The sequence below is a fragment of the Ranitomeya imitator genome, chromosome 1, assembly GCF_032444005.1.
Source record: "Ranitomeya imitator isolate aRanImi1 chromosome 1, aRanImi1.pri, whole genome shotgun sequence".
Lineage (NCBI taxonomy): Eukaryota > Metazoa > Chordata > Amphibia > Anura > Dendrobatidae > Ranitomeya > Ranitomeya imitator.
The window spans coordinates 1,145,234,163-1,145,250,953 of record NC_091282.1 but is presented as its reverse complement, the minus strand read 5'-3'; the positions used below and the strand labels follow the sequence as shown (position 1 = coordinate 1,145,250,953).

Sequence of the window (16,791 nt, the reverse complement as noted above, 5' to 3'; positions counted from 1 at the left end):
ATCACTGCAAGAAGGGCTCGTAATTTTGAAGATATCTTGGTACAGAGCCATTACAACAAAAGTGATCAATCTGTGCTTCCTTTCGCACAACCCCATAGAAGTAAATGGGGATGTTCCCCTTGTGGAAAATGTGTAGCCTGCACCAACATTGAATGCGCTACTACGTTCCACTCCTCAGACGGCAGCAAGGAATTTAAAATCACTCAAACAATCACATGTTCAACGAGGTTTGTTATTTATCTGGCCCGTTGTCCATGCAATAAAATTTATATAGGCCTGACAACTAGGGAACTAAAAATTCGAACAAGAGAGCATGTTCGCGATATTGCTGCCGCCAAAGAGGAGAGAGATGTGGATCGTTTACGTACTTTGCCAAGACATTTCAAATTGTTCCATCAATGTGACCCGACGGGTCTTCGGGTAAGGGGTATAGACCGCATTGTGTTAGGGGCTAGGGGAGGGGAAGTCAGTCGGTCTTTGGCTCGCCTGGAGACGAGGTGGATCTGGACCCTGGGGTCAATGTATCCAAATGGGCTTAATGAAGCCCTTAGCTTTGTTCCTTTCCTCTGATCATTCCATATCATTTTTAATCATGCCTGTATTATATTTTATTGTATTTATTGTTGTTTTATTATTTTTTTCAGAGTCAAGTGTTTATTATGTATGTACCCTCCGATGTGCTGACCGGCTGTATTCGGGGCTTGCTGTTATTCCTTCTATACCTTACTTTGGAGGCATTATTCAACATTTTTTCTGAACAGATGAAGATGCATTTGAAGAGTTTATATTATACTATATTTATGTTGTTTTACTTGGACTTTTGTAATATATGCGATGCTCACGATGTGCGTGTGCAATGTTCTATTTTCACTTGTTAGCCTTTCACTGCACTACTGATGTTCACTATCTATATGTATAACTGTCTAAGGGTTTTTCCGTCTGTCTGTCTGTCTTTCTGTCTGTCTGTCTGTCCTGGAAATCCCGCGTCTCTGATTGGTCGAGGCCGCCAGGCCTTGACCAATCAGCGACGGGCACAGCATGGCGACGATGATGTCATAAAGGTTGCCTCGACCAATCAGCGACGGGCACAGTCTGCCGCGAATTCGCCTCGACCAATCAGCGACAGGCACAGTATCGACGTAGATGTCATAATGGTTGCCATGGCGACGATGATGTCATAAAGCTTGCTTCGACCAATCAGCGACGGGCACAGTCTGCCGCAAATTCTGGAATCATCATTGTCCATATACTACGGGGACATGCATATTCTAGAATACCCGATGCGTTAGAATCGGGCCAACATCTAGTATTATATATTTGTGGTGCTTATTATTGCACTACTGATGTTCACTATATTATATATTTGTAGCGCAGCCATATTGTTTGGCCTTATAACAATTTGCGTGTGCAATATTTTTTTTTTTTTGCCTATCACTGCACTACTGATGTTTATTATATATTTGTGGTGCTTATTATTGAACCACTGATGTTCACTGTATTGTATATTTGTAGCGCAGCCATATGGTTGGCCTTATAACAATTTTATTGTATGTATTTATTTCATTTTATAGATATCTGTCACCTTTACATAAGCACAGCAATTTTGCAAATGCACTTTCCTCAGCGTTTTATCCCATGCTGAGGGTTTTCCCAGTAGAGGTATGTAAGTGAGTGATTGGTACATGATTGTGAGCACACATGTCGTTTGGGCCCCTTGGTAATATACCTCTCGATCTGGCGCTGTTCATAGTGTGCAGATGTGCGCATGCGCTGTCGCCGTTGCGGTTTGGGAGCATCACGGGGCGTGTCTTTCGGATCGGCGCTCCGGTCATGTGACCTGACCTTCGCCCACGTGGTGGGCGGGGCCTGGTTCGTGGCCGGATCGCTGACTCTGACGCGTTCCCCGATGTCTCTCTCCTCATCGGGCAAGGCGGAGTGCGCCGCTAGTATCTGTAACACTATTTCATATATTTTCCTTATCTTTATGTGTTGTTTTTCCATAGCGTGATGTTGTGAATTCTGTGGCAGAGCTCCCTCCTGTGGTCACAAGTGGTACTTCGGCTGATTCTCTCTGTGAGCTTCTGTTGGTGGAGGGAAGTGGTACTGCGGCTTCTGAGTTTCCTCCCTCAGGTGATCTGGTGAGGTCGTTAGGTGCTTCTCTACTTAACTCCACCTAATGCTTTGATCCTGGCTTCCTGTCAATGTTCCAGTGTTGGACTTGCTTTTCCCTGGATCATTCCTGTGCCTGCTGCTCTGCATAGCTAAGTTCTACTTTGCTATTTGTTTGCTATTTTTTCTGTCCAGCTTGTCTAATTTGTTGCTGGAAGCTCTGGGACGCAAAGGGTGTACCTCCGTGCCGTTAGTTCGGTACGGAGGGTCTTTTTGCCCCCTTTGCGTGGTTTTCTTTAGGGTTTTGTGAAGACCGCAAAGTTACCTTTTCTATCCTCGATCAGTTAAGAAAGTCGGGCCTCACTTTGCTGAATCTATTTCATCTCTACGTTTGTCTTTTCATCTTAACTCACAGTCATATGTGGGGGGCTGCCTTTTCCTTTGGGGTATTTCTCTGAGGCAAGGTAGGCTTATTTTCTATCTTCAGGCTAGTTAGTTTCTCAGGCTGTGCCGAGCTGCCTAGGCAGAGTTAGGCGCAATCCACGGCTGCCTCTAGTGTTGTTTGGAGAGGATTAGGGATTGCGGTCTGCAGAGTTCCCACGTCTCAGAGCTCGTTCTATGATTTTGGGTTATTGTCAGATCACTGTATGTGCTCTGACCGATATGTCCATTGTAGTACTGAATTGCCTTTCATAACAGCGTGATAGATACTATTTTTCTTATGGGGGGCGTTCCTTTTGGATGATCCTGATTTTGGGACACACCTTTTATTATTTGATTGGCCACTAGATGTATAGGGTGCAACCCACTCCTATAGTGTGGTATATACCGATATGTAAATTGGATGGGTGGGCACCTAAGTGTGACATGCTATGTGTGGCAGTCTAGATCTATGATTGGGTGTATACAGGTGTTATCTCACACCCTCCCTTGGTGATCTTTAATGGATGTAGTATCAAGTCCCGGCAGTTTCTCGGCCATAGAGGGATTGTTAGGTTGTTTTGTTCATTGTTTATTTGTTATGTCCTCTGTGATTGGCTGTTTTAAACTATATAATCTTGCTCTTACTGGTGTGATGCCACCCCCAGAAGAAGGCTGTTCGCCGAAACGTGCGTAGGGGCAGGCGTTGGCACCCACCAGAGGTAACTATTTGCACATTATTATTGGAACTCTTTGATGAGTACTTCCATGTCTAGAGATGTTTTATATTATATTGGTGTTTGACGTTTAACCATGTGCATTACATTGGCTTGTTTTGGTTCTTTATAGTAACTCTTTTGATAGCATGGTGGGTTCCTTTGCCAATTTTTGGTTTCCCACTTTTTAATGCCTATTATGTTTGTAATTTTTGTTTTTTTGTTTTTTCTTTTCAATAAAATTTGCATTTTTTTACATCTTTGGTTCTTGTGTACATTTTTCTTATCGGATTTTCTTGAAAAAAACATGTATGGCAGTCCAGGTAAGAAAGAACGTAGCAGCACCACACAAATTTTTCCAATAAAAACCTTTGTCCTTTATTCAAACAACATGCTGTGGACAAGGTAACAGAGGGCAGGACGAATTGCAGACAGAGCTGATGCAATCTAAGGACTACGGCCATTTTGCGTATTCCACGCTTCAACGGGTCCAGTTGAAGCGTGGAATACGCGAAACGGCGGTAGTTCTTTGATTGCACCAGCTCTGTCTGCAATTCGTCCTGCCCTCTGTTACCTTGTCCACAGCATGTTGTTTGAATAAAGGACAAAGGTTTTTATCGGAAAAATTTGTGTGGTGCAGCTATGTTCTTTCTTACCTGGACTAAAACAACAGAATATAACTCCAAGTTGAAGTTAATCTGTGAAATCAAACTGTCCACTTAGGAATCATCACTGTTTGACAACCAATTTTACATGCTGTTGTGCAAATGGAATAGACAACAGATGGAAATTATTGTCAATTAGCAAGACACCCTCAATAAAGGAGTGGTTCTGCAGGTGGGGACCACAGGCCACATCTCAGTTCCAATTCTTTCTGGCTGATGATTTCGTCACTTTTGAATGTTGGTTGTGCTTTCACACTCGTGGTAGCATGAGACGGACTCTACAACCCACACAAGTGGCTCAGGTAGTGCAGCTCATCCAGGATGGCACATCAATGCGAGCTGTGGAAAGAAAGTTTGCTGTGTCTGTCAGCGTAGTGTCCAGAGGCTGGAGGCGCTACCAGGAGACGGGCCAGTACATCAGGAGATGTGGAGGGGGCCGTAGGAGGGCAACAACCCAGCAGCAGGACCGCTACCTCAGCCTTTGTGCAAGGTGAAACATGAGGAGCACTGCCAGAGCTGTTGTGAATTCTGTGGCAGAGCTCCCTCCTGTGGTCACAAGTGGTACTTCGGCTGATTCTCTCTGTGAGCTTCCGTTGGTGGAGGAGAGTGGTACTGCGGCTTCTGAGTTTCCTTCCTCAGGTGGTGTGGTGAAGTCGTTAGGTGCTGCTCTATTTAACTCCACCTAGTGCTTTGATCCTGGCCTCCAGTCAATGTTCTAGTATTGGACCTGTTTCCTCCTGGATCGTTCCTGTGGCCTGCTGCTCTGCATAGCTAAGTTCCGCTTTTGCTTTTTGTTTGCTGTTTTTTTCGGTCCAGCTTGCTTATTTGTTTTTTTCTTGCTTGCTGGAAGCTCTGGGACGCAGAGGGTGTACCTCCGTGCCGTTAGTTCGGTACGGAGGGTCTTTTTGTCCCCTTTGCGTGGTTGTTTGTAGGGTTTTGTGTTGACCGCAAAGTTATCTTTCCTATCCTCGCTCTGTTCAGAAAGTCGGGCCTCACTTTGCTAAATCTATTTAATCTCTACGTTTGTCTTTTCATCTTAACTCACAGTCATTATATGTGGGGGCTGCCTTTTCCTTTGGGGTATTTCTCTGAGGCAAGGTAGGCTTATTTTCTATCTTCAGGCTAGCTAGTTTCTCAGGCTGTGCCGAGTTGCATAGGGAGCGTTAGGCGCAATCCACGGCTGCCTCTAGTGTGGTTGGAGAGGATTAGGGATTGCGGTCAGCAGAGTTCCCACGTCTCAGAGCTCGTTCTATGTTTTTGGGTTATTGTCAGGTCACTGTATGTGCTCTGACTTCTATGTCCATTGTGGTACTGAATTACCAGATCATAACAGTACTGGAGGCCCAAAGTACTAATGATTCTCAATAGAGGGAAAAAAGAAGTTCTGAGACCATTTTTTTTTCTCTGCACTGTGTTTTACCTTTTTTTTCCCCTAGACATTTGGGTGGTTCAGGACACAGGTGTAGCGATGGACATTAAAGGTCTGTCTTAATGTGTGGATCAGCTCACGGCAAGAGTACAAAAGATTCAAGACACTATTGATCAGAAATCTATGTTAGAACCTAGAATACCTATTCCTGATTTGTTTTTTGGAGATAGAACTAAGTTTCTTAGTTTCAAAAATAATTGGAAACTATTTCTGGCTTTCAAACCTCGCTCCTCTGGTGACCCAGTTCAACAAGTTAGGATCATTATTTCTTTTTTACGTGGCGACCCTCAGGACTGGGCATTTTCTCTTGCACCACGAGATCCTGCATTATGTAATATTGATGCGTTTTTCCTGGCGCTCGGATTGCTGTACGATGAACCTAATTCAGTGGATCAGGCAGAGAAAAATTTACTGACTCTGTGTCAGGGTCAGGATGAGATAGAGGTATATTGTCAGAAATTTAGAAAGTGGTCCGTACTCACTCAATGGAATGAAGGTGCGCTCGCAGCTATTTTCAGAAAGGGTCTCTCTGAAGCCCTTAAGGATGTCATGGTGGGATTTCCTATGCCTGCTGGTCTGAATGAGTCTATGTCTTTGGCCATTCAAATCGGTCGACGCTTGCGTGAGCGTAAATCTGTGCACCATTTGGCGGTATTATCTGAGCATAAACCTGAGCCTATGCAGTGCGATAGGACTTTGACCAGAGTTGAACGGCAAGAACACAGACGTCAGAATGGGCTGTGTTTCTACTGTGGTGATTCCACTCATGCTATCTCTGATTGTCCTAAGCGCACTAAGCGGTTCGCTAGGTCTGCCACCATTGGTATGGTACAGTCAAAATTTCTTTTGTTCGTTACCTTGATCTGCTCTTTGTCATCTTATTCTGTCAAGCATTTGTGGATTCAGGCGCTGCCCTGAATTTGATGGACTTGGAGTATGCTAGGCGTTCTGGGTTTTTCTTGGAGCCCTTGCAGTGTCCTATTCCATTGAGAGGAATTGATGCTATGCCTTTGGCCAAGAATAAGCCTCAGTACTGGACCCAGCTGACCATGTGCATGGCTCCTGCACATCAGGAGGTTATTCGCTTTCTGGTATTGCATAATCTGCATGATGTGGTCGTGTTGGGGTTGCCATGGCTACAAGTCCATAATCCGGTATTAGATTGGAAATCCATGTCTGTGTCCAGCTGGGGTTGTCAGGGGGAACATGGTGATGTCCCATTTCTGTCTATTTCGTCATCCACCCCTTCTGAGATTCCAGAGTTCTTGTCTGATTACCGGGATGTATTTGATGAGCCCAAGTCCGATACCCTACCTCCGCATAGGGATTGTGATTGTGCTATCGATTTGATTCCTGGTAGTAAATTCCCAAAGGGTCGACTGTTTAATTTATCTGTGCCTGAGCACGCCGCTATGAGGAGTTACGTGAAGGAGTCCTTGGAGAAGGGGCATATTCGCCCGTCATCGTCGCCATTAGGAGCAGGGTTCTTTTTTGTGGCCAAGAAGGATGGTTCGCTGAGACCTTGTATAGATTACCGCCTTCTAAATAAGATCACGGTTAAATTTCAGTACCCCTTGCCGTTGTTATCTGATTTGTTTGCTCGGATTAAGGGGGCTAGTTGGTTCACCAAAATAGATCTTCGTGGTGCGTATAATCTTGTGCGTATTAAGCGAGGCGATGAATGGAAAACTGGATTTAATACGCCCGAGGGCCATTTTGAGTATCTAGTAATGCCATTCGGACTTGCCAATGCTCCATCAGTGTTTCAGTCCTTTATGCATGACATCTTCCGAGAGTACCTGGATAAATTCCTGATTGTGTACTTGGATGACATTTTGATCTTCTCGGATGATTGGGAGTCTCATGTGAAGCAGGTCAGAACGGTGTTTCAGGTCCTGCGTGCTAATTCTTTGTTTGTGAAGGGATCTAAGTGTCTCTTTGGTGTTCAGAAGGTTTCATTTTTGGGGTTCATCTTTTCCCCTTCTACTATCGAGATGGACCCTGTTAAGGTCCAAGCCATCCATGATTGGACTCAGCCGACATCTCTGAAAAGTCTGCAAAAGTTCCTGGGCTTTGCTAATTTTTATCGTCGCTTCATCTGCAATTTTTCTAGTATTGCTAAACCATTGACCGATTTGACCAAGAAGGGTGCTGATGTGGCCAATTGGTCTTCTGCTGCTGTGGAAGCTTTTCAAGAGTTGAAGCGTCGTTTTTCTTCTGCCCCTGTGTTGTGTCAACCAGATGTTTCACTTCCATTCCAGGTCGAGGTTGATGCTTCTGAGATTGGAGCGGGGGCTGTTTTGTCGCAGAAAAGTTCTGATTGCTCGGTGATGAAACCATGCGCCTTCTTTTCCAGGAAGTTTTCGCCTGCTGAGCGAAATTATGATGTTGGCAATCGAGAGTTGCTGGCCATGAAGTGGGCATTCGAGGAGTGGCGTCATTGGCTTGAAGGAGCTAAGCATCGCGTGGTGGTCTTGACTGATCATAAGAACTTGACTTATCTCGAGTCTGCCAAGCGGTTGAATCCTAGACAGGCTCGTTGGTCGCTGTTTTTTGCCCGTTTTGATTTTGTGATTTCGTACCTTCCGGGCTCTAAAAATGTGAAGGCGGATGCTCTGTCTAGGAGTTTTGTGCCCGACTTTCCGGGTTTATCTGAGCCGGCGGGTATTCTCAAAGAGGGAGTAATTGTGTCTGCCATCTCTCCTGATTTGCGGCGGGTGCTGCAAAAATTTCAGGCTAATAAACCTGATCGTTGCCCAGCGGAGAAACTGTTTGTCCCTGATAGGTGGACGAATAAAGTTATCTCTGAGGTTCATTGTTCGGTGTTGGCTGGTCATCCTGGAATCTTTGGTACCAGAGAGTTAGTGGCTAGATCCTTTTGGTGGCCATCTCTGTCGCGGGATGTGCGTTCTTTTGTGCAGTCCTGTGGGATTTGTGCTCGGGCTAAGCCCTGCTGTTCTCGTGCCAGTGGGTTGCTTTTGCCCTTGCCGGTCCTGAAGAGGCCTTGGACTCATATCTCTATGGATTTTATTTCTGATCTTCCCGTCTCTCAAAAAATGTCAGTCATTTGGGTGGTTTGTGATCGCTTCTCTAAGATGGTCCATTTGGTACCCTTGTCTAAATTACCTTCCTCCTCTGATTTGGTGCCATTGTTCTTCCAGCATGTGGTTCGTTTACATGGCATTCCAGAGAATATCGTTTCTGACAGAGGTTTCCAGTTTGTTTCGAGGTTTTGGCGAGCCTTTTGTGCTAGGATGGGCTTTGACTTGTCTTTTTCCTCGGCTTTCCATCCTCAGACTAATGGCCAGACCGAACGAACCAATCAGACCTTGGAAACATATCTGAGATGCTTTGTTTCTGCTGATCAGGATGACTGGGTGTCCTTTTTGCCTTTGGCTGAGTTCGCCCTTAATAATCGGGCCAGCCCGGCTACCTTGGTTTCGCCGTTTTTCTGCAACTCTGGGTTCCATCCTCGTTTCTCTTCAGGGCAGGTTGAGTCTTCGGACTGTCCTGGTGTGGATACTGTGGTGGACAGGTTGCAGCAGATTTGGACTCATGTAGTGGACAATTTGACCTTGTCCCAGGAGAAGGCTCAACGTTTCGCTAATCGCAGACGCTGTGTGGGTCCCCGACTTCGTGTTGGGGATTTGGTTTGGTTATCTTCTCGTCATATTCCTATGAAGGTTTCCTCTCCTAAGTTTAAACCTCGTTTCATTGATCCGTATAGGATTTCTGAGGTTCTTAATCCTGTGTCTTTTCGTCTGACCCTTCCAGATTCTTTTTCCATTCATAACGTATTCCATAGGTCATTGTTGCGGAGATACGTGGCACCTATGGTTCCATCTGTTGATCCTCCTGCCCCGGTTTTGGTGGAGGGGGAGTTGGAGTATATTGTGGAGAAGATTTTGGATTCTCGTGTTTCAAGACGGAAACTCCAGTATCTGGTTAAGTGGAAGGGTTATGCTCAGGAAGATAATTCCTGGGTCTTTGCCTCTGATGTCCATGCTCCCGATCTTGTTCGTGCCTTTCATATGGCTCATCCTGGTCGTCCTGGGGGCTCTGGTGAGGGTTCGGTGACCCCTCCTCAAGGGGGGGTACTGTTGTGAATTCTGTGGCAGAGCTCCCTCCTGTGGTGACAAGTGGTACTTCGGCTGATTCTCTCTGTGAGCTTCCGTTGGTGGAGGAGAGTGGTACTGCGGCTTCTGAGTTTCCTTCCTCAGGTGGTGTGGTGAAGTCGTTAGGTGCTGCTCTATTTAACTCCACCTAGTGCTTTGATCCTGGCCTCCAGTCAATGTTCTAGTATTGGACCTGTTTCCTCCTGGATCGTTCCTGTGGCCTGCTGCTCTGCATAGCTAAGTTCCGCTTTTGCTTTTTGTTTGCTGTTTTTTTCGGTCCAGCTTGCTTATTTGTTTTTTTCTTGCTTGCTGGAAGCTCTGGGACGCAGAGGGTGTACCTCCGTGCCGTTAGTTCGGTACGGAGGGTCTTTTTGCCCCCTTTGCGTGGTTGTTTGTAGGGTTTTGTGTTGACCGCAAAGTTATCTTTCCTATCCTCGCTCTGTTCAGAAAGTCGGGCCTCACTTTGCTAAATCTATTTCATCTCTACGTTTGTCTTTTCATCTTAACTCACAGTCATTATATGTGGGGGCTGCCTTTTCCTTTGGGGTATTTCTCTGAGGCAAGGTAGGCTTATTTTCTATCTTCAAGCTAGCTAGTTTCTCAGGCTGTGCCGAGTTGCATAGGGAGCGTTAGGCGCAATCCACGGCTGCCTCTAGTGTGGTTGGAGAGGATTAGGGATTGCGGTCAGCAGAGTTCCCACGTCTCAGAGCTCGTTCTATGTTTTTGGGTTATTGTCAGGTCACTGTATGTGCTCTGACTTCTATGTCCATTGTGGTACTGAATTACCAGATCATAACACAGAGCCCTGCAAAATGACCTCCAGCAGGCCACAAATGTGCATGTGTCTGCACAATCGGTTAGAAACCGACTCCATGAGGATGGTCTGAGTGCCCGACGTCCACAGATTGGGGTTGTGCTCACAGCCCAACACCACGCAGGATGCTTGGCATTTGCCACAGAACACCAGGATTGGCAAATTCACCACTGGCACCCTGTGCTCTTCACAGATGAGAGCAGGTTCACACTGAGCACATGTGACAGACGTGACAGAGTCTGGAGACGCCGTGGGGAGCGATCTGCTGCCTGCAACATCCTTCAGCATGACCAGTTGGCAGTGGGTCAGTAATGGTGTGGGGTGGCATTTCTTTAGAGGGCCGCACAGCCCTCAATGTGCTCGCCAGAGGTAGCCTGACTGCCATCAGGTACAAAGAGGAGATCCTCAGACCGCTTGTAAGACTATATACTGGTGCGGTTGGCCCTGGGTTCTTCCTAATGCAGGACAATGCCAGACCTCATGTGGTGGCTGGAGTGTCAGCAGTTTCTGCAAGATGAAGGCATTGAAGCTATAGACTTGCCCGCCTATTCCCCAGACCTGAATCCAATTGAGCACATCTGGGACATCATGCCTTCCTCCATCCACCAACGTCACGTTGCACCACAGACTGTCCCGAAGTTGGCGGATGCTTTAGTCTAGGTCTGGGAGGAGATATGTCAGGAGACCATCCGCATACCCAGGCGCTGTACAGTAGGGAGGTCATACAGGTACGTGGAGGCCACACACATTACCGAGTATCTTTTTTTCTTGTCTTGAGGCATTTCCACTGAAGTTGGATCAGCCTGTAATTTGATTTTCCACTTTTATTTTGAATATCATTCCAAATCCAGACCTCCGTGGGATATTCATTTTGATTTACATTGATAATTGTTATGTTTTATTGTTCTGAACACATTCCACTATGCAATGAATAAGAATTTGCAACTGGAATATTTTATTCAGTGATATCTAGGATGTGGTATTTTAGTGTTCCCTTTATGTTTTTGAGCAGTATATATATGTATATATATATATATATATATATATATATATATACACACACACACACTGTATATAAGTTTTCACGAATATTTGAGGTGCCATGGATCCATTATATGTCCATTTTGCAAGCCGGCGAGAAAATCTCGCCATATGGATGTCACACGGATACTTTAATGATAAAAAAAAAATCGCATCCTCGCACTGCACATGAATGACATATGGATCACTGTTCGGGAACATTTCTGTGAATCTCGGCTGTGAAAAACAGACCGATTTTTTTATACGTTATGTGTGCCTCCAGCCTTATAAATATATACACACAGACAATTCCTGAGGTGGATTCCTCTTGAAAACTTGTCATTTTTCCAACTCAAAAATAAATTTTTGTGAACCAAGCGATGGCTCCAAGTCTGAGCTTCCCGGCCACACTGTGCTCTATTAATGCTTTGTCAGGTGGGGCCTGGGGGTCTCTGTGTAACATACAGTCATGGCCAAAATTATTGACATCCCTGCAGTTCTGTCAGATAATACTCATTTTCTTCCTGAAAATGATTGCAAACGCAAATTATGTGGTATTATTATCTTCATTTAATTTGTCTTAAAAGAAAAAAACACAATAAGAAATGTCCTAAAGCCAAATTGAATAGAATTCCACACCAAACATAAAAAAGGGGGTGGACAAAAGTATTGGCACTGTTCGAAAAATCATGTGATGCTTCTCTAATTTGTGTAATTAACAGCACCTGTAACTTACCTGTGGCACCTAACAGGTGCTGGCAAGAACTAAATCACACTTGCAGCCAGTTGACATGGATTAAAGTTGACTCAACCTCTGTCCTGTGTCCTTGTGTGTACCACATTGAGCATGGAGAAAAGAAAGAAGACCAAAGAACTGTCTGAGGACTTGAGAAACCAAATTGTGAGGAAGCATGAGCAATCTCAAGGCTACAAGTCCATCTCCAAAGACCTGAATGTTCCTGCGTCTACCGTGCGCAGTGTCATCAAGAAGTTTAAGTTTAAGAAGTGCCCTAGATGTGGACGGAAAAGAAAAATTGACAAGAGATTTCAACGCAAGATTGTGCGGATGTTGGATAAAGAACCTAGACTAACATCCAAACAAGTTCAAGCTGCTCTGCAGTCCGAGGGTACAACAGTGTCAACCCGTACTATCCGTCAGCGTCTGAATGAAAAAGGACTGTATGGTAGGAGACCCAGGAAGACCCCACTTCTTACCCCGAGACATAAAAAAGCCAGGCTGGATTTTGCCAAAACTTACCTGAAAAAGCCTAAAAGGTTTTGAAAGAATGTTCTCTGGTCAGATGAGACAAAAGTAGAGCTTTTTGGGCAGAGGCATCAACGTAGAGTTTACAGGAGAAAAAAAGAGGCATTCAAAGAAAAGAACACGGTCCCTACAGTCAAACATGGCGGATGTTCCCTGATGTTTTGGGGTTGCTTTGCTGCCTCTGGCACTGGACTGCTTGACCGTGTGCATGGAATTATGAAGTCTGAAGACTACCAACAAATTTTGCAGCATAATGTAGGGCCCAGTGTGAGAAAGCTTGGTCTCCCTCAGAGGTCATAGGTCTTCCAGCAGGACAATGACCCAAAACACACTTCAAAAAGCACTAGAAAATGGTTTGAGAGAAAGCACTGGAGACTTCTAAGGTGGCCAGCAATGAGTCCAGACCTGAATCCCATAGATCACCTGTGGAGAGATCTAAAAATGGCAGTTTGGAGAAGGCACCCTTCAAATATCAGGGACCTGGAGAATGGTCTAAAATTCCAGCAGAGCATTGTAAGAAACTCATTGATGGTTACCAGAAGCGGTTGGTTGTAGTTATTTTGGCTAAAGGTTGTGCAACCAAGTATTAGGCTGAGGGTGCCAATACTTTTGTCTGGCCCATTTTTGGAGTTTTGTGTGAAATGATCAATGTTTTGCTTTTTCCTTCATTCTCTTTTGTGTTTTTTCTTTTAAGACAAATTAAATGAAGATAATAATACCAAAGAATTTATGTTTGCAATCATTTTCAGGAAGAAACTGAGTATTATCTGACAGAATTGCAGGGGTGTGAATACTTTTGGCCATGACTGTATAGGATGTAGTGCTGACGCAAAGCTGCTTCCCCATTATTCTCAACACTTCAGTGTTCGACTACCGGGACCCCCATTAAAGGAAACATCCACTGCTCAGACATTCCCTTCTTAAATAGCATATTTCCAGGTGTAAAATAAAAATAACCGAGACTTCCCACACCAGTGTCATCCAAGTGCTGCCGGGTCTCATGGGGATTGTGTACCATTAATATGCCACATAAGCGCTGAAGTCAATCAGCACTCGCAAATGGACTGTAATTCTCTTTTCGTTTGAAGGAAGAGTGAATGAAACTGCCCATTAGTGAGCACAGACTGACTGCAGCCCGGATATGATATGATGATGTCACACAATCACTGAGACACACGATTAGTGAGCACAGATTGGCTGCAGCCTTGATACGATATGATTTCGGACAAGCGATTAGTGAGCAGAGATTGGCTGCAGCCCAGATATGATATGATGATTTCACACAATCACTGAGACACGATTTGTGAGCACAGATTGGCTGCAGCCCAGATACGATATGATGATGTCACACAAGCCCTGGGAGAAGCGATTAGTGAGCAGAGATTGGCTGCAGCCCGGATATGACCTGATGATGTCACACAAGCCCTGGGAGAAGCGATTAGTGAGCAGAGATTGGCTGCAGCCGGGATATGACCAGATGATGTCACACAAGCCCTGGGACAAGCGATTAGTGAGCAGAGATTGGCTGCAGCCCGGATATGACCTGATGATGTCACACAATCACTGAGACACGATTTGTGAGCACAGATTGGCTGCAGCCCAGATACGATATGATGATGTCACACAAGCCCTGGGAGAAGCGATTAGTGAGCAGAGATTGGCTGCAGCCCGGATATGACCTGATGATGTCACACAAGCCCTGGGAGAAGCGATTAGTGAGCAGAGATTGGCTGCAGCCGGGATATGACCTGATGATGTCACACAAGCCCTGGGACAAGCGATTAGTGAGCAGAGATTGGCTGCAGCCCGGATATGACCTGATGATGTCACACAAGCCCTGGGACAAGCGATTAGTGAGCACAGATTGGCTGCAGGCGGGATATGACCTGATGATGTCACACAAGCCCTGGGAGAAGCGATTAGTGAGCAGAGATTGGCTGCAGCCCGGATCTGACCTGATGATGTCACACAAGCCCTGGGAGAAGCGATTAGTGAGCAGAGATTGGCTGCAGGCGGGATATGACCTGAAGATGTCACACAAGCCCTGGGAGAAGTGATTAGTGAGCAGAGATTGGCTGCAGCCGGGATATGACCTGATGATGTCACACAAGCCCTGGGACAAGCGAGCAGAGATTGGCTGCAGCCCGGATATGACCTGATGATGTCACACAAGCCCTGGGACAAGCGATTAGTGAGCAGAGATTGGCTGCAGGCGGGATATGACCTGATGATGTCACACAAGCCCTGACAGAGACGGTGCCATATTTTCGAGCCGTTAGGTCCTTTTTTGATTGGACGATGCTCATTTTCATACAAAAGTTCCCAGGGGGTTAACCCTTTACCAGCCAGGTCACGTTAGCTTCTAGTCCCCACAGAGATGGCGCTGGCCAGTAATGGTCTCCTCTAGGGCGGGGCGCTGTATGACCGCTCTTATAGCGATGGCCAGAGCCCACCTCTGGTCTACTAAGGCAATGGAGACGCATATACAGAGAGATATTACCAGGAGAATAAAGATAATAAAAAATAAAGATTATTATTATTATTATTATAAAGGAGGACAGTCTGTGAGCTGTAACCCACGCACACCACCGATCCCAGCACTCTGTACAGCGTCACACCCGGTGCTACCCGCCGCCACCCCACGGACACCCGCCTGTCCACAGGAGACAAGGTGAACCCCACAGTGAACCCGAATTCTCCGGCCTCCTTACCTTCATACTGGAGTCAGTGTGTAGTAATATACTGCGCATGCGCGTACCCAAGGAAACCGGGAGGGCGGCAAACTGCAGAGCGTCATTTCATTCCATGGTAACCATTCAGCCAATCAGTACGAAACGAAGCGTATGACGTCACACAGTCGTTTGGTTCCGAGATAGAAGTCTGTGACCTGCGAGCGCCATTTTATTGAAGACCAAAACGCACTGAAAATTTTCATGCGACCACGATAACATGGCTGCGGAACCGGGGACAGAGTGTACTGGCAGCGTTCTTTATATTTGTTTAGCTTAACCCCTCAAGAGTGGGCTGTAATAGAACCAGTGCTTGTTGGGGGCGGGGTTCCAGGAGTTGTATGGTACAAGGACACCACTTTTCCATGCATGACCTTTTTTCTGGGGGAAAGTTGGAAAAAATAAACAATTCTGCGCTTGTGTTCTGCATATATATTGCACTGTTTATAAGTGGCAGCTTTCTTGTTCTGCGGGGCGTAGTGATGGAGATGATGCCACATGGAGACGGGTCATTATGTGCTACATTACCACAATAAAACACTTTTCTCTGGCATCATATCAGGCCATGGGCGGCTTCCTCTAAATTAGCCTTGCCCAAATACTATGTCCGACCAATGGAGCGTGGGTCGCACTGCATCGTTAGCAGTGGTCGTTAGCTGCTACATATAGCGGACGCCCGCTGCAATGGCCGGAGTCAGGGCTAGTGCACCCACAGCATCTAAACCAGCGGTGGGGAACCTCAGGCCGCCTATATAAGGGGACAATACAAATATCTCGCTGAAGATCTGTTTATACCAAGGAAGGTGACGGGCACAAGGGGGCATTCTCTGCGTCTGGAGGAGAGAAGGTTTTTCCACCAACATAGAAGAGGATTCTTTACTGTTAGGGCAGTGAGAATCTGGAATTGCTTGCCTGAGGAGGTGGTGATGGCGAACTCAGTCGAGGGGTTCAAGAGAGGCCTGGATGTCTTCCTGGAGCAGAACAATATTGTATCATACAATTATTAGGTTCTGTAGAAGGACGTAGATCTGGGGATTTATTCTGATGGAATATAGGCTGAATTGGATCTACAAATGTCTTTTTTCGAACATGCTAACTATGTTACTATGTCAAGGTGCGCAAAACCACATTCAAGAAGCTTATTAACCCTTCAGGTGCTTCACGAGAACTAAAGTAATGTAGAAGGAAAAAAATTAACATTTTAGTTTTTTCACAAAATATTAACTTTAGACCCAAATCTTTTTATTTTCACAACGGTATCAGGAGAAAATGGACCACAAAATTTGTTCAGCAATTTCTCCTAAGTACACCGATACCCCCATGTGTGGTGAAAACCCACTGTTTGGGCGCATGGCATGGCTCAGAAGGCAGGGAGCACTCTTTGACATTTTGAATGCAAAATTGGGTTACGTCACTGAGGCTGCGCAGACTCCCAGCCTGACACGGTGAACTTGACAGCGTGGGAAAATGTTCAGAAACTTTCCCACGCTAATGAGTTCATGTCCAGTCA

The 16,791-nt window shown here is 45.7% G+C and overlaps 1 protein-coding gene across 1 annotated transcript in view; it reads right to left on the bottom strand.

The window, feature by feature from the left end:
* Positions 1 to 15,315, bottom strand: part of WDR19 (WD repeat domain 19) — a 116,414-nt gene extending 101,099 nt beyond the window's left edge. The window contains exon 1 of the mRNA XM_069744594.1: positions 15,264 to 15,315. Coding sequence (XP_069600695.1) covers positions 15,264 to 15,302 — 39 coding nt within the window. The 5' untranslated portion in view covers positions 15,303 to 15,315. The remainder of the gene's footprint in view (positions 1 to 15,263) is intronic.
* Between the last annotated feature and the right edge of the window lie 1,476 nt (positions 15,316 to 16,791).